General features: G+C 46.5%; 1 protein-coding gene across 3 annotated transcripts in view; it reads left to right on the top strand.

The window, feature by feature from the left end:
• The window catches only part of LOC140427860 (myelin protein zero-like protein 1), a 70,640-nt gene that overhangs the window by 25,884 nt on the left and 20,266 nt on the right, over window positions 1-24,490 (top strand). Inside the window, exon 5 of one of the 3 annotated variants that reach the window (XM_072513660.1) lies at window positions 13,606-13,705. The exons of 1 other annotated variant lie outside the window; for it this stretch is intronic. In XM_072513660.1, the coding sequence (XP_072369761.1) occupies window positions 13,606-13,705 (100 nt within the window). Of the gene's footprint in view, window positions 1-8,708; window positions 8,905-13,605; window positions 13,706-24,490 lie in introns of those variants that run through there. One more of the 3 variants, XM_072513661.1, reaches the window with a different exon arrangement.

The following is a 24,490-nucleotide window of genomic DNA, read 5'->3' as shown; positions in this document are numbered from 1 at the left end:
GCAGGCCCTCTAAGGCTACAGGGCACAAAAGGCAGCAGGCTCTTTCCACCTCTGATGTGCTTCCTCGGGTCATGCCTAAACGTAGTGGTCGACCTCGTAACATATGTTTTGGGAGCATAGGTGAAGTCAGACACTGTTTGTTAGTAAGAGAGTAAATAATGTAGCACTAAATAATGTAGCACTAATGATTCACCACATTAAAGAATTTTGCACCTCAAAGTTCCAACGCCTCCGTCTTTGACCCCTATCCCACAGGGAGGGTATATCTCCCCATCTGTAGTCTGGTTAGGCCATCCAAACAATCCTGACAATCAGACCCATGATACCCACAGTGACAGATATCCTGAAATCACTGCTTCTTTACTCAATGAAGCCCCCCCCCTCACCACCAAGCAGTGGGACAAAGAAATGTACTCCTGACCCTCTCTCAGACATGAGCTCAGGAATCAGTGTGCAGTCAGCAGACAGGAGTCAGATTTAAGCAGAACGTGAGGAGCATCACAGCTTTTCTCTGCGAGTCATCATCAACCTCCTGCCTTGACAAGCGACCTGCTGACACGGCCAAACCAGGCCCATCACCCTGGTGTGATGTCAAAGAGACCCAGGTTGCAGGGGATTGTAAGGTTTACAGGGAGGGGTGGGGGGGGATAGGGCCAAAAGTTGGGGGGAGGGGGGTGTTGTGGAACTGTCGGACAGCAAGCCTCATAATCCAAATATCTGGATGCTTATCAGGGTCTCCCTGGTCCAGCTGGAATGTCACACCCTGGCCACCTGTCCGTCCTTCACCACCTGAGTCCTCTTGGGGCTCGTCCTCCACTCCCTCCTTGTCATCCCCCTCATTAGAGGAAGCGGTACATTCCTCCTCCTCCTGGAAGTTTTGCCCCCGCTGTTGCACCAGGTTATGGAGGGCACAGCAGACAACAACAATGCAGGAGACTCTGGGGGCTGTACTGAAGAGCACCGCCAGTGCGGTCCAGGCAGTGGAATCGCATCTTCACCAGCCCAAGCACTATCACTCACATTATAATGGGACTCCGCCTCGGTCCCAGGCCTCCACACTGATGTCATCGGTCATGTCCGCAACGGGTAAGCCCTTGTCCCCCATGAGCCATCCTGGCAGCCTGTGGTGGTCCTCGAAGAACCTGGGGACATCAGATTTCCCCATTTGGTTGATAAAGGGCACTCCCTGATGCCACAGTACTCTCAAGGTGATATGCGTGCCGCCGATGCCCGTCTGGACCTGAGGCATCATAGTGGACTTGGCTCAGGTCAAAGTGGATGTAGTCGGAGACCTGGGCATACAGAGCATCTGTCACATCTTGGAGGCACTTGTGACCTAAGGATTGAGAAATGCCAGACAAGATCCCGCTCAAGCCCAAGTTCAGGGCTGCCGTGAGCTTCACAGCCACCGGGAGTGGCTATCCTCCTCCTCCACGAGGTGCCAGGTCTGCAACAACGTGGCTGAGGTGCTGCACTGTCTTCTTAGTCAACCACAGATTTTGACAGCATATGGTGTCCAACAGCTTGATGAAGGGTCCTGTACACCCAGGTGTTTCCTTCTCTGCTGTCTTCTGCCCCCCCTCCTCGGCCTGATGGGTAGCCCTCTCTTGTTCTAACACCGGCTCCTGCCTGGGTTGGCCTTGTCTGAGTCAGCGACATCTGTCCGCCTCCAGAGCAGTAAACAAAATTAAGACCAGCTCTCGATACAACTCCGTGATCTGGGAGGAATGGAAGAAGGAGAGAGAGGCAATCGGGGACATAATCCATGCCATGACCCTCAGTCCCTCCCAATACTTCTTGTCCGGCGGCTAGTTGCTATGGGTGACACGGTAACACAGATGTTAGCACTGTTGCTTCACAGCGCCAGGGTCACAGGTTTGATTCCCGGCTTGGGTCACTATCTGTGTGGAGTCTGCATGTTCTCCCGTGTCTGCGTGGGTTTCCTCCCACAAGTCCTGAAAGACTTGTGCTGTTAAGTAATTTGGACATTCTGAATTCTCCGTCAGTGTACCCGAACAGGCGAGAGGCGACAAGGGGCTTTTCACAGTAACTTTATTGCAGTGTTAATGTAAGCCCGCTTGCGTTAAGTAATGGGTTAAGAGACATTCCAATTAGTTGTCTCATTTATGTTAAGTATCCAATAATTGACACTGATATGTAAAGGGGCTTCAGGTGGTCTTTGTGTCAGGTGATGTGATGTTAGAGTTTTGTGCAGAGTCTGGTGAAGTAAATTAAAGGTATTTATGGAAAAGGAGCAGAATCTTTGACTCTTTATACAACAGTAGCTAAACGTATAACAAATGGTAGCAGAGGATGGTTGCTGTGCAAATGTGAAGGGTTGAAAGATACAACTTTTCCAGACCAAACCAAGGAGTGAGTGAGAAGAAGAAAAAGCCAAGATATATGGCTGAACGTAGGATAAAGATGGCTGGATATGACTATCCCCCCCCCCCCCCCCCCCCTTATTTTCTGAAAAGGATCGTACAACCAATGGAGAAGTGCAGTAGTTATGTGGACTAAGGTAACTGCCTTCGGAAAGAGAAAACAAGGTATGGCATTGGCTCTTTCTCTACCTTATGACAGTAAAATCCAGAGCAAAGTGTTTTCTGAGCTGGAATTGGAAGAGTTAGACTCCGAAGAAGGTCTGCAGACTCTATTACGTTATATGGATAAGATTTATAAGAAGGGTGGCTTGTTAAGTGCGTATGAAGCATGGTCGGATTTTGATAGGTTCTGGAAAATAGAGGAATTCTCCATAGAAGATTATATAATGGAATTTGGCAGACTATATAAAAGGCTGCAGAAAGACAACCTGGAATTTCCACAGTCTGTGTTGGCCTTTAAATTACTTGACTGTGCTAGAGTGAGCAACATGGATAGATTCCTAGTTTTGACAGGTGTTCAGTTTGCGGATAAGGATACCTTATTCGATCAGATGACAGAAGCTTTTAAAAAGTTTCTGGGGAAACATTTGATTCCGATGGCTCTGATGGCCCAAATGGGTCAGCCTGCAATAAAACAGAATATGGAAGATACACTACTAACAGGATGGCAACATCGTACGGCTACAAACAGGTTCCAAGACTATAGAAGGAGATCGGGCCCTGGAAATTATGAAGACAGAAACCCAGTTAGAATCTACAAGAGGAAGATGAACTCCAGAAATGTACGGGGCATGACAAATCGATGTTTTCGATGTGACTCTCAATACCATTATGCTTTCAACTGTCCAATACGTTATAATGGAGTGTTTGAAGCGACACATGACACGGAAGAGTCAGAAGAGGAAAAAGATAGCGACCAGAAAAAAGGCATTGTCCTATTAACAAGCAGTTTTACGCTGGTAATGAGGGTGTTGGCTGCAGAATCCTTCAATTGTGCTGTATTGGACAGTGGCTGCACATGTACTATGTGTGGAATTGCCTGGTTAAAATGTTACCTTGACTCCTTGAATGCTGAAAATCGTAACAAGGTTAAGGAATTTGAAAGTTCCACAAGTTTCAGGTTTGGGGATGATAATACTCTGAAGTCGCTGAAAAGATTGGTGATCCCTTGCAATATTGCCGGAGTGAATCATTTCATTAGCACGGATGTTGTATCAAGTGAGATACCTTTGCTTCTGAGCAGACCATCGATGAAGAAAGCACATATGAAACTGGATATGGAACAGGGTACGACAACAGTTTTTGGAAAGACGGTGGACTTAATTTACACAGTCGGGACACTTGTATTCCATTACTGACAAATAATATTTCAAGTACAGTTGTTAAGGATGTGTTAATGGCAGTTGAAAATGGGACTTTAGCTGATAAAAAGCTTAGTGTATTAAAACTGCATAGGCAATTTGCGCATCCGTCTCCTCGGAGGCTGAAAAATTTATTAAAGGATGCAGGGGTAAGGGATGAAGACTACACTAAGCTAATAGAAAAGGTTAGTGATCGCTGTGAAGTTTGTTGGAAGTACAGAAGGACACCAGTACGACCGATAGTAACCCTACCTTTGGCCAGGGATTTTAATAACATTGTGGCCATGGACCTTAATATCTAGGATAAAGCAAACAATATATTTATTTTGTAGATTTGGCAACCAGATTTAGTCAATCAACGATTGTACAAAGTAAAGAAAAGAGTAATTCTGGATCAAATCGTGGAAAAATGGATAGGGACAGGAATGGGCCCACCAGCAAAATTTCTTACGGCCAATGGGGGAGAATTTGCAAATGATGAGTTTAGGGATATGTGTGAAAACGTGAATATCACAGTTCTGAATACGGCTGCAGAAAGCCCATTTAGTAATGGTGTGTGTGAAAGAAACCATGCGGTAATAGATGACGTGCTCTGGAAAATGTTGGCAGAAAGACCAAACTGCAAGCTAAATTCAGCTTTACCATGGGCGGTACATGCAAAGAATTCATTGCAGATGGTTGGGGGCTATAGTCCCTATCAATTAGTGTTTGGTAGAAATCCTAAAATTCCGTCCATTTTGGATGACCAGCCTCCAGTTTGGGAAGGGACAATTAGCTCTGCCTTTGCTGAGCATTTAAATGCATTACATAGCAGTAGAAAAGCTTTTTTGGAAGCAGAAGTCTCTGAAAAAATTCGCAGACCTTTGAGGCATAATGTACGACCATCAAATACCGTTTTGCAGCAAGGAGACATGGTATACCATAAGAGAGACAATTTTAATGAATGGAAAGGCCCAGGGAAGGTCATAGGCATAGATGGCAAAACAATTATTTTGCAACATGGCAATCAGACTGTTAGGGTACATTCATCAAGGATAATGGGTACAGATTACAAATTTTCAAATTTAGACCGAGCAGCCAGACATGATGAGGAACCAGGGTCATCTGGTACGCACGTGTTACAGAACTATGAGGACCAGTTCACTGATATAATGACAGGGTTTCTGTAGAGGAACACAACACTTCTGATGATTTAGAACAGGCCACTTGTCTGAAAGGACAACTGCCAAAAGTTGGTACAAAAGTGACATACTTGCCTGAAGGGTGTAGTCAATGGCAGGATGCAACTGTTATTAGTAGAGCAGGGAAGGCCACTGGAAAGTATAAACATTGGTTGAATGTACAGCATTCAGGGGAGGGGGTCCAGACAATGGATTGGGAACACTAAGTTCAAAAATGGAGGGCACAGAAATGCAGTGCCAGTTCAGATAGTACATCGGATAGTGAACAGGTCCGCAGGAAAAGGTTGAGAACTATTGAAAGGACATCCCACAGCAGAAGGGAAAGATCAAGCAGTAGCAGTACAGAACGAGATACCAGGCGGGAGAGGGGACGTAGTTTATCAAGATCTCGGAACATGAGTAAGACTACGAATATTAATAGGAGTAGAAGCCCACATGCACGTGAGATTTTGGTGGTTTCCAATAAGTTAGATGAAAAAGTTATCAAAGATGCCAAACAGCAAGAACTGCATAGTTGGAGTGAATTTGGGGTATACACGGAAGTACCGGGTAGGGGACAAAGAGCACTATCCCACAGATGGATTTGCACAGAAAAGGTTCTTCCAGTTGGAACTTGTAAGGCAAAGGCCAGGCTTGTGGCAAAGGGATTTGAAGAAAACTTAGAAGATCAGGATTTAACGGTAGATTCACCTACGGCAGGAAAGGTTATTTTAAAGATCTTCGTGGCTCTGTTAGCCACAAAGGCATGGGAATGCAAATCTATAGATATAAAAGCTGCCTTCTTGCAGGGGCATCAGCTCCAGAGAGATATTTATCTCCGTCGTCCTAAAGAGGCAGCTAACACTGAAGGGGTACTCTGGAAGTTGAACAAATGTGTATATGGATTAAATGATGCGTCTAGAGTCTGGTATTTTTCGGTAAGGTCAGTTTTGTTAAAGTTAGGCTGTTGCCAGTTGAAAGCAGATCTGGCAATGTTTTACTGGCACTATAAAGGAAATCTTTCTGGCATCTTTATGATGCATGTCGATTTTTTTTGTGGGGTGAGACTTGTGATTTCGAAGCTATTGTAATCTCTGGTTTGAAGAAAGCTCTATCCCACAGCTCCAGGGTCCCAAGTTCGATTCCCGGCTTGGGTCACTGTCTGTGCGGAGTCTGCACGTTCTCCCCGTGTGTGCGTGGGTTTCCTCTGGGTGCTCTGGTTTCCTCCCGCAGTCCAAAGATGTGCAGGTTAGGTGGATTGGTCATACTAAATTGTCCGTGGTGTCCAAAATTGCCCTTAGTGTTGGGTGGGGTTACTGGGTTATGGGGATAGGGTGGAGGTGTGGGCTAGGGTAGGGTGCTTTTTCCAAGAGCCGGTGCAGACTTGATAGGCCGAATGGCCTCCTTCTGCACTGTAAATTCTATGAAAGAATTCAGGGTTGGAAGTCTGGCTTCCGGTGCATTTAAATATATTGGACTGGAAATCGAACAGACTAAGTTAGGGGCAACTTTATGTCAGCAATCTTATTTGGAAAGCATCCAATAGCAATTAGCCGTGGCCGGGTTCCACAAAAAGACGCAATGGTTTCAAAGATGGAAAAAGAGCAACTGCGAAGTTTAATTGGGCAACTGAATTGGTTAGGTAGACAGACTAGACTGGACGTGAGTTTTGATGTCTTAGAGTCGAGTACAAAAGTGAATGATCCCAAAGTGGAAGACATAATAAGAGCAAATAAAGCGTTGGTCAAACTAAAAATGCAGGAATGTGTTTTGAGGTTCCCGGTTTTAGGTGACCTTGGCACTTGAAACTCATAGTTTATAGCGATGCATTCTATGCAAATTTATGTGATGGAGTTTCAAGCGCAGGTGGTTTTATAATTTTCCTTTTGGGGAACAATGGTAAATGTTGCCCTCTTGTGCGGGCAAACAAAGAAAATAAGGAGAGTGGCCAAAAGCACTTTGGCTGCTGAGACGTTAAGCCTTGTAGAGGCGGTGGATATGGCCTTTTATATATCTCAGATATTGACAGAAATTTTGGGATTAGGGGATTTGGGTAATATACCTATTGAATGTCACATTGACAATAAATCCCTGTGGGAAAATGTGCACTCTACAAAACGTGTCAATGAAAAAAGGTTAAGGATAGACATCGCAAGTTTGAAACAGATGTTGGATAGAGGGGAAATAGCAAAAATGAAATGGGCTGAGAGTAGCTATCTATTGTCAGACTATTTTCCAAAAAGAGGGGCGAGCCCACAGAAACCTTTGGATATTGTTAATGAAGAGCGCCTGTTTCTGTGACTGTTTTTTTTTTCTTCCAAAAATGAAAAACAAAGAAGGGGGGAAATTGCATGTGTGTTTTTGAGTTTCTTGTAATTTTGTTTTCACCTAATTATATTTTCTCCAAGGAAGGGGCGACTGTTAAGTAATGGGTTAAGAGACATTCCAATTAGTTGTCTCATTTATGTTAAGTATCAATAATTGACACTGATATGTAAAGGGGCTTCAGGTGGCCTTTGTGTCAGGCGATGTGATGTTAGTTTTGTGCAGAGTCTGTTGAAGTAAATTAAAGGTGTTTGTGGTAAAGGAGCAGAACCGTTGACTCTTTATACAACAGCAGCTAAACGTATAACACTTGTGACAATAATAAAGATTATTAGCAGCTGCCCATAATAATAATAATCTTTATGTCACAAGTAGGCTTACATTAACGCTGCAATGAAGTTATTGTGAAAAGCCCCAAGTCGCCACAATCCAGCACCTGTTCGGGTATACCAAGGGAGAATTCAGAATGTCCAATTCACCTAACAGCACATCTTTCGGGACTTGTGGTAGGAAACCTGAGCACCCGGAGGAAACCCACGCAGACACAGGGAGAACGTGCAGACTCCGCACAGACAGTGACTCAAGCTGGGACTCAAACCTGGGGCCCTGGTGCTGTGAAGCAACAGTGCTAACCACTGTGCTACCGTACATTGTCGCTTCACCGGCCATGGTTACTTCATAGTCGGCAATGTGCTCCCATCTGGTTGTTCCCTCCCTTCACATCAGCAGCAATGTGGTCCAACATGTGTTGTGGCAATGGCTGCCCATGCAAACCTTGAGGGCTCCTGGATCCCGTAGTGCAGTTGGGTGGCTGTTGCAGCAAGGTACTGGCCTCTTCCTCCCAAAGCCCATAACCCAACCTTCAACCCTTGACACTCAAGGATTCAACCCCCGTCCCTGACTTGGAGAATGAGGGCAACTGAGAGTGGTGAATGATAAACGATAATTGCCAATTGGTTGGACGAGCATGACTTGCAGGAAGTAAGAAGTGCAACACTAATGCGCACCTTGGATACTCCGGGTTGGACATCCCACGACCTTATTGTTGTCATGTCTTTCCACTCATACACCTGGGAGTAGGAAGCATGGTGGCACAGTGGTTAGCACGGCGCTGAGGACCCCGGTTCGATCCCGGCCTCGGGTCATTGTCTGTGTGGAGTTTACACATTCTCCCTGTGTTTGCATGGGTCTCACCCCCCCCCCCGCCCCCCCCCATAATCCAAAATATGTGCGGGCTAGGTGGATTCACCACGCTAAATTGCCCCTTAATTGGAAAAAATTGGGTACTCTAAATTTATATTTTAAAATATATACTTGGGCAACCACTGCATGACATATGACTTAAAGCCCAACAGTGCATCCCATGTAGCACCCCCACGCCAAGAACAGTACAGTCTCTCCTCCTTTCTCTGGATACATGCAGCCAACCCCTTAGGATGGCAACCTACAGTCTAATTACTTTCTTCCACCCAAATCAGGAGCCCAATCCCCCACAGCCGTTGGGAGCCAAAATCGGAGATTCTGCTCAGCTCACTTGTCAACCAGCCTGAAAATTCAACAGTGGCTGTGAGACGTTCGCCATTCAAGAACCTCTGCACTCTAGTATCCATTCAGCCAGCTGCTTGGATGGAAGAGAAGCCACAGAGCTTGCTGTCATAATAAAGAATGAAAATAAATGAGTTCTGCTGGACACCAGGTGCACAATCAGAGGAAGCTCTTGAGAGTTAATGGAGAGTAAAATGCAATGTAAATCATCTCCATAAGTCCTATGAAGCAGGCAACAGGTGGTTAAACTACAGAGGCTCATAAAAGTTAATTGGGTGTGAAATGGAATACAAACAAACTAGTACAAAGGGATAAAACCAGGTATACTGCAACAGTGAAACCACCGAGCCTATTGAAACTTCAAGGGATGTGAAATGCTTCTCCAAGAGACCAGTTGCAAAATGGCTCTAACCTGGGAAAGTATTTTAGGACAGACAGTGCACTGTTGAGGAGTATGAAACATAAAAGAAAGCAAGGTTTAAGGCTTCACAGACCCACCGAGCCCCAACCCCGGCTCCCTTGAAGGACACCCCTCACCATGGCATCTGGCCAGCGGGTTTGCCCTGGCGCACCCTGGCACCAAGTGGAGAGAGGTACTCTTTCCTCCCTCCTCGAAGTCCATCATGCCTGGTCCCTGTTTTTAAAAACCAATTGTAATTGGCATCCGTGTGACATCCCGCTGGTGGACAGGAAGATACTGTGAGGCCAGAACATCTGACTTTAAAAGCAAATGAGATTACAATGAAGTCAAATGCAAGCTAATCTGGTTCTCGCCTTTTCTGGGAGTGATCTGCATCACGGCAGCTTGAACGGCACGGGAAGCTCACAAAATGATTTGCGTCTGGCCCAAATATTGTTTTGGGCTTCATGCCAGATTTTCCAGACATATTGGGATTTGCACTGGGCATAATGCAGCCAGAAAATCACCTCCCATTATCAAATTGAAAGAAAAAGCTTAGAATTCTGCAAAGGTGAGTGTAAATCAGAAGATTGGACAGAATATAAAAAACAACAAAGAATGACTAAAGGAGGGAGAATTAAGAGTATGAGAGAAAGCTTGCTAGAAATATAAAAACAAATGGTAAGTTTTTCTACTGGTATTTACAAAGGAAACGAGTAAGTGAATGAAGTAAGCTTCAGTCTCCTAGCAAGTGAGAGCCAGGGAATTAAAAGCTAATTACTGCGGATGCTGGAATCTGAAACAAAAGAGAAAATGCTGGAAAATCTCAGCAAGTCTGACAGCATCTGTCGGGAGAGAAAAGAGCTAACGTTTCGACTCTTTTTGTTAAAGCTAACAGACAGAGAAAGTGGGAAATATTTATACTGTGGAGTGAGAGTGAAAGATGAGTCATAGCCACAGAAACCCAGGGAAACCGGGTGCTAATGGCCACAGAAACCAAGGGGAAAGAGTGCTAATGGCAGTCCCCAAAGAGGACAAAAGATGTGAAAGGTCAAACAGCAGGGAATTAATCATGGAAAATAAGGAAATAGCAGATAAATTGGACAGATATTTTGCATCTTTCTTCATTGTAGAGGATACAAATAACATGCTAGAAACGTGTATGAATCAGGAGATGAAAGGGAGATAGGAACTTTAAACAATTGTACTCACCTGGGAAAGGGTACTCAGAAAATCATTAGGCTAAAAGCTGACAAGTCCCCAGGTCCAGATGGACTTTATCCCAGCTGAGATAATTCCAGAAAGGTCCCATCTGGTTGGATTGGAAAACAATAAATGTGACTCCTTTATTCAAGAAAGGAGATAGGCAAAATGCAGAAAACTATAGGTCAGTTAGCTTGACATCTGTCACAGGTTGAATACTGGAATTTATTATTGAGTATATACTGGGACACATAGAAAATCTGAATGCAATCAGATAGAGTCAACATGGTTTTCTGAAAGGGAAGTCATGTTTGACTAATTTATTGGAGTTCTTTGAGGAAGTAACAATCAACGTGGATAAAGGGGAACCTGTGATTGTGCTATACTTGATTTCCAGAAGGCATTTGAGAAGGTTACAAATCAACGGTTACTGCACAAAACCTGAGCTCATGATGTAGGGGGTAACATATTAACATGGATAGCGAATTGGTCAGCTAACAAGAAGCAAGGTGGGCATAATTGGGTCATTTTTGGCTTGGCAAGATGCAACGAGTCGAGTGTCACATGGCATCAGTGCTGGGGCCTCAGCTTTCGACAATTTTTATCAATGACTTGGGTGAAGGGACCAAATTTGCTGATGACGCAATTATAGATAGGAAAGTAAATTGTGAAAGGGATATAAGGGGCTCGATTTTCCGACCCCCCCGCCGGGTGGGAGAATCACCGGGGGCTGGCGTGAATCTCGCCCCCGCCGTGTCCCGAATTCTCCGCTACCAGAGAATCGGCAGGGGCGGGAATCGCGCCGCACCGGTCGGCGGGCTCCCCCCCCCCCCCGGCGATTCTCCGGCCCGCAATGGGCTGAAGTCCTGCCGCTGTCAACCCTCGCCTACCTTACCGGCGGGAGCAGACGGCGCGGGCGGGCTCTGGGGGGTGTGCTTGGGGCGATCTGGCCCCGGGGGGGTGCCCCCACGGTGGCCTGGCCTGCGATCGGGGCCCGCCGATCGGCAGGCGGGCCTGTGCTGTGGGGGCACTCTTTTTCTTCCGCCTTCGCCATGGTCTTCACTATGGCGGAGGCGGAAGAGACCCCCTCCACTGCACATGCGCGGGGATGCCGTGAGCGTCCGCTGACGCTCCCACGCATGCGTCGCCCGGCGAAGTCCTTTCGGGGACGGAAATCACTATGGCGCGGGCCTAGCCCCTCAAGGTGAGGGCTTGGCCCCTAATGGTGTGGAGAATTCCGCACCTTTGGAGGGGCCCGACGTCGGAGTGGTTCATGCCACTCCATTACGCCGGATTCCCCCGCCCCGCCGGGTAGGGGAGAATCCTGGCCAAGGAGTCTGCAAAGGGTCATTGATTGGTCAAGTGAACGGGTAAAAATTTGGCAGATGGAGTATAATGTTGGAAAATGTGAACTTGTCCACTTTGGTAGGAAAAATAGAAAAGCAGCATATTATTTAAATGGAGACAGATTGCAGAACTCTGAGGTGGAGAGGGATCTGGGTGTCTAGTAAAAGAATCACAAAAGTTAGTATGCAGTTACAGCAAGTGATTAGGAAGGCAAATATTGTCATTCATTGCAAGGGAAATGGAATTAAAAGTAGGGATGTTTTGCTGCCGTCTTACTAGATGTTGGCGAGACCACATCTGGAATAATGTGTATAAGTTTGGTCTCCGTATTTATTTTATTCATCCACGAGATGTGGGTGTCACTGGTTAGGTCAGCATTTATTGCTCTTCCCTAATTGCCTTTGAGAAGGTGGTCATGAGTTGCCTTCTTGAAGTGCTGCAGTCCCTGAGGGATAGGTACGCCTACAGTGCTATTAGGGAGGGAGTTCCAGGATTTTGAGCCAGTGACAATAAAGAAACGGCGGTATATTTCTAAGTCAGGATGATGTGACTTGGAGAGGAACCTCCAGGGGTGTGGTGGTGTTCCCAGGTATCTGATGCCCTTATCCTTCTAGATGGTAGTGGTCGTGGGTTTAGAAAGTGCTGTCTGAGGAACATTTTTGTGAGTTCCTGCAGTGCATCTTGTAGATGGTGCACAAGGCTGCCACTGTTCATCGGTGGTGGAGGGATTGAACACTCTGGAATGTTATAAAAACTATGCAGATAAATTTTACCTTTCATTCGCTATTTTTATCATTGTACTCTCCCCGATCAGATGCAGTAAAACCGTGACAATTTATGATAGGCCTCTGTAGGTTTTGCTTTAAACTTGCTGTTGACAGACCCACTGAAGCCAGATTCCATCTTTTATTACACGGATTTTCAAGTTTTTAAAATCCGTGGTTTGGAAATTTCACCTGGTCGCTTTACCCATTTGTGAAAGTCAGAAACCATGAATGATGTGACAGCAGTAGTTAGACCTCCTCCCTCTCCATTTTTTTTCTTTGTTTTACTTGATGTTTTCCCTGAATTGCATGCCTCACATATAGAAATCCTATTTTGTGGTGTTTTAAGTTTTTTTTTTCAAAACATGGCTTATTTCCCAAATGAGTCAGATAGAGGTGTATTGTGCTAACTGTGTTATTTGTGGCTATCTGAGGGCAGCACGGTGGCGCAGTGGGTTAGCCCTGCAGCCTCACGGTGCCGAGGTCCCAGGTTCGATCCCGGCTCTGGGTCACTGTCCGTGTGGAGTTTGCGCATTCTCCCCGTGTTTGCCTGGGTTTCGCCCCCACAACCCAAAGATGTGCAGGCTAGGTGGATTGGCCACACTAAATTGCCCCTTAATTGGAAAAAATGAATTGGGTACTCTAAATTTAAATTTAAAAATTTAAATAAAAAATTGTGGCTATCTGTGCTGAGAAATTTGTACTACAGGTATATTGAATGATTCCTTTTTCAAATTCCTGTTAATTTATATGTATCAATAAATGTGTTGCATGTATGTTTGTACCCAAAGCACTGGAAACCTATTCTTGAACCACAATTTAAACAAGGATGGCAAATATGCTATTCCAACTCTCAGAATGCACCATATACAAAATAAAATTATCAATGGCTGAAGTTTGTTTGACCTTTTTAAAGTGAGGTGCAAAATTACATTAATTGACCTGCATGGGTGTTTCAGTGCTTCATTTTCAGCCATGTATTTTGTGCATGTGTCTTTGTGCTAGTTAGCTTGAACCTCATACCATTTGCATTTACTTCCTCCTTGCCCCCAACATTTATTTCTGCATGTTGGTCCTTGCTTTATGCTACAATGTGCATTGAAAACAAAATGGCAGCTCTGTAGAAAGTGTCTTGCCAACTGAACAACCTCTGAGGAGCTCAGCAGTTTCAGATATGGAGGACTCAATGAAACATATTTCTGTTGGCCCACTCCAGGTATGATTTATGTTTGCTTTGATTCTTTGTAATCTGTCAGAGAGAATCATTTTGTTTTGTTTGTCTGCAGATCCTTCATTTGTGTCTCTTCAATAAACAGAATAAAGAGAACCTTTTAATCGGGCATGTCAAATACACGGTGAAAGCTTATTTGGCTTTGTTTAAGAGTCGCCAGTCCTCATATTGCCCTCCCATATTGTACAAAATATGTTGAAGAATATTAACATTTTGTAGAATGTAAAAATGAAATGACAGAATGTCGCAAAAGATGATCGGACCTGCAAACCAAATTGTCTTCTGCAATGGTTCAGTGTTCTGTTATGTGGTTGGTATTTTTTCGTTTATTTTTACTTGTCCCAGATTAGATACATTTTTCACGTTCTGCTATATTTTGCTTATTTTTTTGTAAGCTCTCAAGAAATTGGGCAGCATCTAAAAAGAGAGGAAGGTAGGATGTGGATTGGTGACTTTGCCCAAAAAGCCAGTGGCTCTGATGAAAGGTCATTCAGCTGAAATATAGCCTTTCCACCCATGCTGCCTGACCTGCTGAGGATTTTGAGCATTTTTCTGTATCTTCATTTCTGCTGTTCATGCAATGTTCTGATGTCCAGTAGAGGGCACGGCACTGTATCCAATTCCCAATTGTAGCAACTTGTCATGGAAAAGCTCATGGAAATTTAACAGGCAAGGACTGGCTACAGCAAATTCTGGTTTAATGTTTCCTTTTTTGAGCACCTTTGGTATAAATTCCACAAAAAATAAATACAACCAGGAACTGGAAATGGATTTTTTTCTGCTTTGTGCTTTACTCATCACTGAATCAGGTTATAGAACTGCATCCTTTCCTCCAGTGCCCCACCCACAAGTGGGTGGCTTTGGCAGACTGGTTACCACCTTTGTCAGTCCATACACGAAGCTCCCTGTTTGACACATTTGGATCTCTACCATTGATCTAATAATTTTTTTTAATGATCTGTTACTTTCCACGTGTATTTTGATTTCCATTTCTAAATCCAAGTCCATTCTTCCTTTTTCTATTTTGTTCAAGAGGGTGTCACATTCAGATTCTCTTGTAACATGGACCAAATTTTTGTATACATGTTTCTTCAGGCTCATCCTAGGCAGCCGAGTCAATATTGAATTAAATAAAACTTGATTTGGGTTGTTAAGCTATTTTATTCTGCAGTAACATGGGAACAGGTGTAGGACATTCAGCCAGTCGAGCCTGCTCTGCCATTTAATACGATCATGGCAGATCAGACATTTCAATGCGTTTTACACCCATTCTCCCCATAACCCTTTACGTTATTGTTAATCAGGAATTGATAAATCTCTGCTTTGAACATGCTCAATGACCCCTCTGGGGTAGAGAATTCGAAAGATTCACAACCCTCTGAGTAAAGGAATTTCTCCTCATCTCGGTCCTAAGTGGCATTCCCCTTATTTAGAAATTGTTCCCCCTGGTTCTCGACTGTCTAGCCAAGGGAAACATCGTGCCTGCATTTACCCTGTCTAAACATTTAAGCATTTTGAAGGTTTCAGTGCGATCACCTTTAATTCTTTGAAACTCTAAAGAATACAGGCCCAATTTATCCAATCTCTCTTCATATGACAGTCCTGCCATTCCCGAAACAAGTCTGGTGAACCTTTGTTGCACTCTCTCTATGGCAATAATATCCTTAAGGGGACCAAAACTGCTTGCAGTACTCTAGGTGTGGTCTATTATGATCCCAGGCCAGACCCCAACATTTGCTGGGATACCGGACAGGAACCCCAGTACTTTTTTTAAATTGGTAAAACTATGAGGAAATAACACTTCATTCCAGAAATGATTGCACACAAAAATAAGGATATGGGGTGGGATTCTCCCCTCCCCGGCAGGGCAGGGGGCCCCGGTGGGATGGAGTGGCGTGAACCACCCTAAAGGTGTGGATTCCTCCGCACCTTTAGGGGCCAAGCCCGCACCTTTCGGCGCTAGGCCCGCTCCGGAGTGGTTGGCGCCCCACCGGCTGGCGTGGAAGGCCTTTGGCGCCATGCAAGCCGGGGCCGAAGGGACTCCGCTGGCCGGCATTCTGGCGTCATCCCCGCGCATGTGCAGGGGGGGGGTCACCTATGCATCGGCCATCGCAGAGACCTACACGGCCGACGCATAGTAAAAGAGTGCCCCCATGGCACAGGCCCGCCCGCGGATCGGTGGGCTCCGATACAGGCCAGGCCAGATCGCCCCGCGCCCTTCCCAGGACCCCGGAACCCGCTCGCGCCACCAGGTCCCGCCGGTAAGGGACCTGGTTCAGATCACGCCGGCGGGACCGGCATAGCAGCAGCGGGGCTTTGGCCCATCGCTGGCCGAAGAATCACCGGGTGGGGCCCGCCGACTGGCGGGGCGCGATTCCCGCCCCTGCCGAATCTCCGATGCCGGAGAATTCGGCGGCCGGCGGGGGCGGAGAATCCCGCCCAAGGTTTATTAAAATAAACTTTTTTTTAAAAAGTATTTTTATTCCAATTTTCAACATTTTACAAAAAGAAACACACACAACCTATTAAAACCCCCACCCAATAAGAACCCCCTTCTTACCCCCCCCGATAACAGTTGACAGTAACCAACTCTCCAAAATGCAGAATGAACAAACCCCAACTTTTGTGGAACCCATCATTTGCCCCCCTTAGGGCAAATTTCACCGTTTCCAGGGCTAAGAACTCCAGTAGGTCCCCCTGCCATGCCGAAGCACAGAGTGGAGAAGCTGACCTCCATCCCAACCCACCTGTGAGCATTCAGTGAAGCAAAGGTTAAAACATCTGCCTCCGCACCACTCTGCAATTCCAGCCGGTCCGATACCCGAATATGGCCTCCAGGGACAAGGCTCCACATCCATGTTCAAAACCTCCAGGATGGTGCTGAAAACTGACTTCCAGAACCTTTCCAACTTTGGACAGGACTGGAACATAAGCACATGATTAGTTGGATCCCTCCAAAACTACTCACAAATGTCCTCTTTTCCCTGTCAAACAGACGGCTCATTCTTGACTTCATCAGATGCACCCTGTCGACTACCTTCAGCTGTATCAGCCCCAGCCTCGTAAACGAGGTCGAGGCATTCACAAACTGCAGCACCTAGCACCACAATACCTCTTCCAATGCCGCCCCCAACTCCTCCTCCCACTTAGCCTTAATCTCCTTCATGGACACGTTATCTTTCTCCAAAATCACCGAGGTGACCCTCCTCTCCAACCCCCCCTGACAACACCTCCTCCTCCAACAAAGAGGCAGGCGCTGCGGGAAAAGTTCCGCATCTGCATGTACCGGAAACTCTCCTCCCGCCCCAGCCCAAACTTCTCATTCAATTCCTCCAAGTTCTCAAACCACCCTCCCAGAAATAGATCCTTCATTTCACTGACCCCCCTCTCCTCCCATACCCAGAGCCTCGCAAAAACAAACTTTATTATTTACATTGTATTAAACTACCTTAACATCCCAGAATTATAGCTTATAATTACGAGTTAAACAATGCTTAAGAATAAAAAACAACACTAACTTCTAACTGATACCTTCTTTATCTCCAGTCAAGCAAAATCCATCAGAGGTCAAAAAACACTTTTAACTGGAGTTAGCAAACACAGGGGGCGCGATTCTCCGACCCCCCACCGGGTCAGAGAATCGCCGGGGGCCGGCATGAATCCCGCTCCCGTCGTGTCCCGAATTCTCCGCCACCGGAGATTTGGCGGGGGCGGGAATTGCGGCGCGCCGGTCGGCGGAAATCCCCCGGCGATTCTCCGGTCCGCTATGGGCCGAAGTCCCGCCGCTGTCAACCCACGCCAGCCGGCGTGGATTGAACCACCTTTCGAACGGCGGGACAAGGCGGCGCGGGCGGGCTCCGGGGTCCTGGTGGGGCGATCTGGCCCCGGGGGGTGCCCCCACGGTGGCCTGGCCCGCGATCGGGGCCCACCGATCTGCTTGGGGGCCTGTGCCATGGGGACACTCTTTTCCTTCCGCCTTCGCCATGGTCTCCACTATGGCGGAGGCGGAAGAGACCCCCTCCACTGCGCATGCATGGGGATAACGTGAGCGGCCACTGACGCTCCCGTGCATGCGCCGCACGGCAAAGTCATTTCCGCGCCAGCTGGCGGGGCACCAAAGGCCTTTCCCGCCAGCTGGCGGGGCGGAAATCAGTTCGGCGTGGGCCTAGCCCCTCAAGGTGAGGGCTCGGCCCCTCAAGATGCGGAGACCCCCGCACCTTTGGGGCGGCGCGATGCCGGACTGGTTCGCGCCGTTTTTGGCGCCGTTCGGCGGACATCCCGCCGATTGCGGGGAATCCCTCTCCGGATTACTTGCTTTTCTTTAGATAGAGAGATCTTTTGAGAGACTGCTTGAAGAGAGAGAGAGATCCTGCCAGATTAATGCTGATTGTGTCAGACAGCCTTCTGCACACACTGCAATTCAGCTCACAGCCAAAACTAAATTCAAAAACTGACAGTAACAGACCTGTCTCCTCCTATTAATTACATCATTTTTATCCTACTCATATCCCATGACCTAATTACTTATGTTTAAACACGAATCTCCGGCCTTGTTGCGCTCTCGCCCAAGCGTAACGAGGCCGGTGAATAGCGGGAGAGGCCAAAAACAAGATCAGCACCAGGCGATGCAATCGGCCCGCTCCCGTACGTGAAATGGGGATCTCGCCGTAATGTGGCGAGAAACCAATTATCACCACTTAAGCCCCATTTCCATACAATTAATGAGAACGACCTCATATCCAACAGCCTCCCCAGCAAGTGCTCACACTGGCGCCGATTAGTACTCCTTTTGAAAAACATGAAACTGGTGGAAGGGCTTCTGTGGGGAGCCGAAGAGGTGAGTAGCTATCTTTGCTCACAGGCAAAGAGACCAGTGGTGCTGGGTTTGCCACTCCTGTGCTCGGCGGGGGGTGGCTGAGGGCCTCAGCAGAATGGCCGCCTCGCTGGGGGATGTCACCCAGAACCAAGCTGACGTTGATGAGGGTCTGCGGGACATGGCTTCAGATTGAACTTCCTCACTTTCAAAATTATAGAATTTACAGTGCAGAAGGAGGCCATTCGGCCCGTAGAGTCTGCACCGGACCTTGGAAAAAGCACCATTCTTAAGCCCACACCTCCACCCTAATCTCATAACCCCTCCTAACTTTCTTTTGGATATCAAGAGACAATTTAGCATGGTCAATCTACCTAACCTGCACTTTTTTGGACTGTGGGAGGAAACCCATGCAGACATGGGGAGAAAGTAAACTCCACACAGGCAGCCACCCGAGACCGGAATTGAACCCGGGTCCCTGGAGCTGTGAGGCACCAGTGCTGACCACTGTGCCGCCCACACATTGGAGTGACTCCCAATGTAAAATTCTCTCATACTGTTATCACTCATCCCTAAAGATTCTTTTACAACTAGGTTGTTAATTAGTCCTTTTTCATTATAAAATACTAGATTTAGAAGAGCCTGTCCTCTAGTTGGCTCCTCAACAAACTGCTCTGGAAACCCATCCCTAACACACTCCAGAAACTTACCTTCCTCAGCATTGATGCTCACTTGGTTTAACCAGTCTCTGTGCAGATTGAACTCCCCTATGATCACAGTATTAACCATGCTACAAGCTTCTCTTATCTCCTGATTAATAATGTGCGCCACATTTAGCATTACTATTTGGTGGGCTGTAAACAACTCCAACCAGCAATAGCTGCCCTTTGCTGTTTTTTTAGCTTCATCCAAACAGATGCCACACATTGTTCTTCTGATCTGAGATCCCCCCCTAAGACTACACTGATCTCATTCCTTATTATCAGCACAACTCCACCGCCTTTCCTTCCTTGTCTGTCCTTCCTGAACATTGAATATCCGTGAACATACAGAACAATTGTTACGTTAGATTTACTTGTTTCAGTCGAAACAACTTATTGTAACACAAAAGAGCGAACACAAAAGTATTGAATACTTATGCCCAATTTCTGCAAATCATCTTTCTTGACTAAAGCAAACCAGCTTTTACATCATGACTTTTGATCATGCTTATTCTGTGGCCTCTTTGCCTCAGCTGTTCCTTCAGTTGTAAAAGCTCTAATATCTGATATTCTGTTTAATTCCTGACAATACCCAGGGAAAGAGATCAAATGCTTTATAATATAATGGGTGTGAGCTGTTTGTCAATTATGGAGGCAGGCTAGCTAATTGTTATTTACTGAGAAAACCACATCAAAGCTAACTCATTATCATTTTGAATACATGCCATTTCAGACTTTTCTGTTTCTTTTTATATGTGTGAAACATTACTTTTAAATTATCATTTTTGTTAAATCGTACAACTGAATGCAAAGTATTTTTGATGACAGGCTTTGGCTCCAGACATTTCACAATCAAATTGGTTAAAATTTTCTAATTATGGTCAAGTTTTGCTGTGAAATTATGGATTAAGCTGACACAGAGATAATTTACCTTAAAATTTGATCCTGTTAACGCCATCCCTTCCCTAGTTACCACTGCCATCCTCTTTGATTGCAGCTTGGTTTACAAATTGCAGATAAAAGGGAGGCTCGTGGTATAATAGACAAGAAAAAAAGTCCAAACTCAAAAATTCATTGTTTTATTACTTTTTAATAAATTTTAGAGCACCCAATTTTTTTTTTCCACTTAAGGGGCAATTTGGCATGGCCAATCCACCTACCTTGTACATCTTTGGGTTGTGGGGACGAAACCCACGCAAACATGGGGAGAATGTGCAAACTCCACACGGACGGTGACTCAGAGCCGGGATCAAACCTGGGATCTCTGCGCCATGAGACTGCAGTGCTCCCACTGCGCCACCATGCTGCCCTCTCATTGTTTTATTCTTAAATAAAGTACCCTATTATGGATATAGCAACTAAAACAGTCATGGTTCCAGAACTAGGACCTCCATTGCCTCAGTTAAGTTCCCAATAGATAATGCCTTACAATAAAAGGGCAGGATTTAGCGGCCTGTTCTCTGTGGGCGCAACCCTATTATGGCCTCTAAATCTCGCAAGAAGGCCATAACGGGATTTGTGCCAATGAGATCTCAGTTTGGAATCTTCCCCTCTGGGATATGATCAGGTTCATGCCCAAAAAGGAGCATATACTTAACCAGCCTTGACACCATAACGTCCACCCATGCCTTATCCTCCCACCCAGTCGGTGTGACATCACACCGGCACGAAGCACTACTGGTTTTCAAAAACAAGAACCAGTCGTAAAAGCCACGACAAAGGTGCAGACGTGAGTATAGCCCCACGAGTGGTGAGACGCATAGCCTGTAACAGTGCCAGGTAGGCACTACTGTGGGCATTCTGGGGAGCCCCTTTGAGGGGGGGGGGGCTGGAGTCTGTGAAGGGCAGTGGGGGAAGGTGCCAGAGATGGTGAGGAGGGGGTGCCACTAGTTTTGGGGAGGTGATCTGATGCTGATGAATTGGAAGGGTGGGGAAAGAGTTGCGTCGCCCTAATGCATGGGGGGGGGGGGAGAGAGAGAGAGGAGCAGGGTGTGCTCCGATCCATGCGTGATTGGGGGGGGGGGGGGGGGTTACCCTTCTGCATGCGGGGATTGGGATGTGCTTCCATTGTCTGCCAGGGGCGCCCAATCTCCTTGGGTGTGAGAGAGGAGGTCTTTTAATTTAATTTTGAGATAAAGAGAAGGGCGCCCGATTTCAGAATCCCGGCTTTGCATGCATGTTTGAGGCCCCCCCCCCCCCCCCCCCCCCCCCCCCCAATCTGGCTGTGTGATCTTTTCCAGCATTCTGAAATTGTACAAAGTGCTGTTTAATCAGGCGAGAAAAGGAATCTTGACCAGTGGATTTCACGCAGCTTTCACGCCCGTGCAATCTTTGGAAAATTCCACCTACAAATTTTAACAGTTCTGTTCAAACCATTAAGGTATCAAAAGGGCAGCACGGTAGCTTTGTGGATAGCACAATTGCTTCACAGCTCCAGGGTCCCATGGTTCGATTCCGGCTTGGATCACTGTCTGTGCGGAGTCTGCACTTCCTCCCCGTATGTGCGTGGGTTTCCTCCTATAGTCCAAAGATGTGCAGGTTAGGTGGATTGGCCATGCTAAATGGCCCTTAGTGTCCAAAATTGCCCTTGGTGTTACTGGGTTATAGGGATAGGGTGGAGGTGTTGACCTTGGGTAGGGTGCTCTTTCCAAGAGCCGGTGCAGACTCAATGGGCCGAATGGCCTCCTTCTGCCTGTAAATTCTATGATAATCTATGAACTGTCACACGAGGAGGAATGAATTTGAGGATTTGTGGTGATCTGTTTCGGAGTGAGCATTATTATGAGGAGAAATGCATACAATTATTTATATATATATATATATATATATATATATAATATATATATATATATATATATATATATATATATATATATATATATGTATACATATTTCTTTTTAGATCTTCATGGTGTGGGTATCAAAAGAAATAAAGAGAAAAATACTCCACTGTTTAGCAATATTAGGCAAGATTCTCGTAGCCTGTTCGCCGTGGGAATCCCATTATTTTTTTAAAAAATATATTTTATTGAAATTTTTTTTTCCCTGAGCAACATTTTTCCCGCTTACAAAACAAACGAAACGATAACAATAACAAAACAGAATTTTTTAACTTTTTAAACAATAATAATAATAATAATAATACACAAGTAACAAAACCTCATACTCTATTGACCTATACTTAACTAAACCTCCTCCCCCCCCCTCCCCCTGGGTTGCTGCTGCTGGTCATCTGTCTTCCCTCTAACGTTCCCCTAGGTAGTCGAGAAATGGCTGCCACCGCCTGGTGAACCCTTGAGCCGATCCTCTCAGGGCAAACTTTATCTGCTCCAGTTTAATAAACCCCGCCATATCGTTTACCCAGGCCTCCAGTCCGGGGGGTTTCGCCTCCTTCCACATGAGTAGGATCCTGCGCCGGGCTACGAGGGACGCAAAGGACACGACATCGGCCTCTTTCGCCTCCTGCACTCCCGGCTCTTCCGCAACTCCAAATAGAGCTAACCCCCAGCTTGGTTTGACCCGGGTATTCACCACCTGCGAGATCACTCCCGTCACTCCCTTCCAATATCCTACCAGTGCCAGGCACGCCCAAAACATATGTGCGTGGTTTGCCGGGCTCCCGCCACACCTCCCACATCTGTTCTCCACTCCAAAGAACCTGCTCAATCTTGCCCCTGTTATGTGTGCTCTATGTAGCACCTTAAATTGAATCAGGCTAAGCCTGGCGCATGAGGAAGAGGAGTTTACCCTGCTTAGGGCATCAGCCCACGTACACTCCTATCTCCTCCCCTAGTTATTCTTCCCACTTTCCTTTTAGTTCGCCCACCGACTCCTCCCCCTCTTCCCTCATCTCTCTGTAAATCTCTGACACCTTGCCCTCTCCGACCCACACCCCTGAAAGCACCCTGTCCTGTATCCCCTGTGTCGGGAGCCGCGGAAATTCCCTCACCTGTTGTCTAGTAAACGCCCTCACCTGCATATATCTCAAGAAATTTCCCAGGGGTAACTTATACTTTTCCTCCAGTGCTCCCAAGCTCGCAAAAGTCCCATCTATGAATAAATCTCCCACCTTCCTAATTCCCAACTGGTACCAGCTCTGAAATCCTCCATCCATTCTTCCTGGGGCGAACCTATGGTTGTTCCTGATAGGGGACCCCACCAGGGCTCCCCGCACCCCTCTCTGTCGCCTCCACTGTCCCCATATGTTCAGTGTTGCCGCCACCACCGGGTTCGTGGTGTACTTTTTAGGTGAGAGCGGTAGCGGTGCCGTCACCAGCGCCTCTAGACTCGTCCCTTTACAGGACCTTCTCTCCAGCCTTTTCCACGCTGCTCCCTCACCCTCCATCATCCATCTATGTATCATTGCCACATTGGCGGCCCAATAATAATCTCCCAAGTTCGGTAGTGCCAGTTCTCCTCTGTCCATACTGCGCTGAAGGAACCCCCTCCTTACTCTCTGAACTTTCCCTGCCCACACAAAGCTTGTAATGCTCCTATCTATTTTATTAAAAAAGGTCCTGGTGATTAAAATAGGGAGACATTGAAATACAAATAAGAACCTCAGGAGGACCATCATCTTAATTGCTTGCACCCTGCCCGCCAGCGATAAAGGCTGCATGTCCCACCTCTTAAAGTCCTCCTCCATTTGTTCTACCAGCCGTGTCAGATTAAGTCTGTGCAAGGTTCCCCAGCTCCTAGCGATCTGAATCCCCAAGTATCGGAGGTTTCTTCCCACTTTTCTTAGCGGTAAGCCTTCTATCTCTCTACTCTGGTCCCCTGGATGTATCACATATAATTCACTCTTCCCCATGTTTAACCTATACCCCGAAAATTCCCCGAACCCCCTCAAAATTCGCATAACCTCTATCATCCCCCCCCGCTGGGTCCGACACGTATAACAATAGGTCATCCGCATATAACGAGACTCGGTGTTCTTCTCCCCCTCTAGTCACCCCTCTCCATTTCCTGGAATCTCTCAACGCCATGGCCAGAGGTTCAATTGCCAATGCAAACAACAATGGAGACAGCGGGCATCCCTGTCTTGTTCCCCTATATAATCAGAAATACTCCGATCTATGTCGACCTGTAACTACGCTTGCCGTTGGTACCCCATAAAGTAGTCTAACCCAGCGAATAAACCCGTTTCCAAACCCAAACCTCCTTAACACTTCCCATAAATACTCCCACTCCACCCTATCAAATGCCTTCTCTGCGTCCATTGCCGCCACTATCTCTGCCTCCCCCTCCACTGAGGGC

This window comes from Scyliorhinus torazame, chromosome 8 (assembly GCF_047496885.1).
Source record: "Scyliorhinus torazame isolate Kashiwa2021f chromosome 8, sScyTor2.1, whole genome shotgun sequence".
NCBI lineage: Eukaryota > Metazoa > Chordata > Chondrichthyes > Carcharhiniformes > Scyliorhinidae > Scyliorhinus > Scyliorhinus torazame.
The sequence above is the reverse complement of the archived record's forward strand: the minus strand, read 5'-3'. Positions and strand labels throughout refer to the sequence as shown.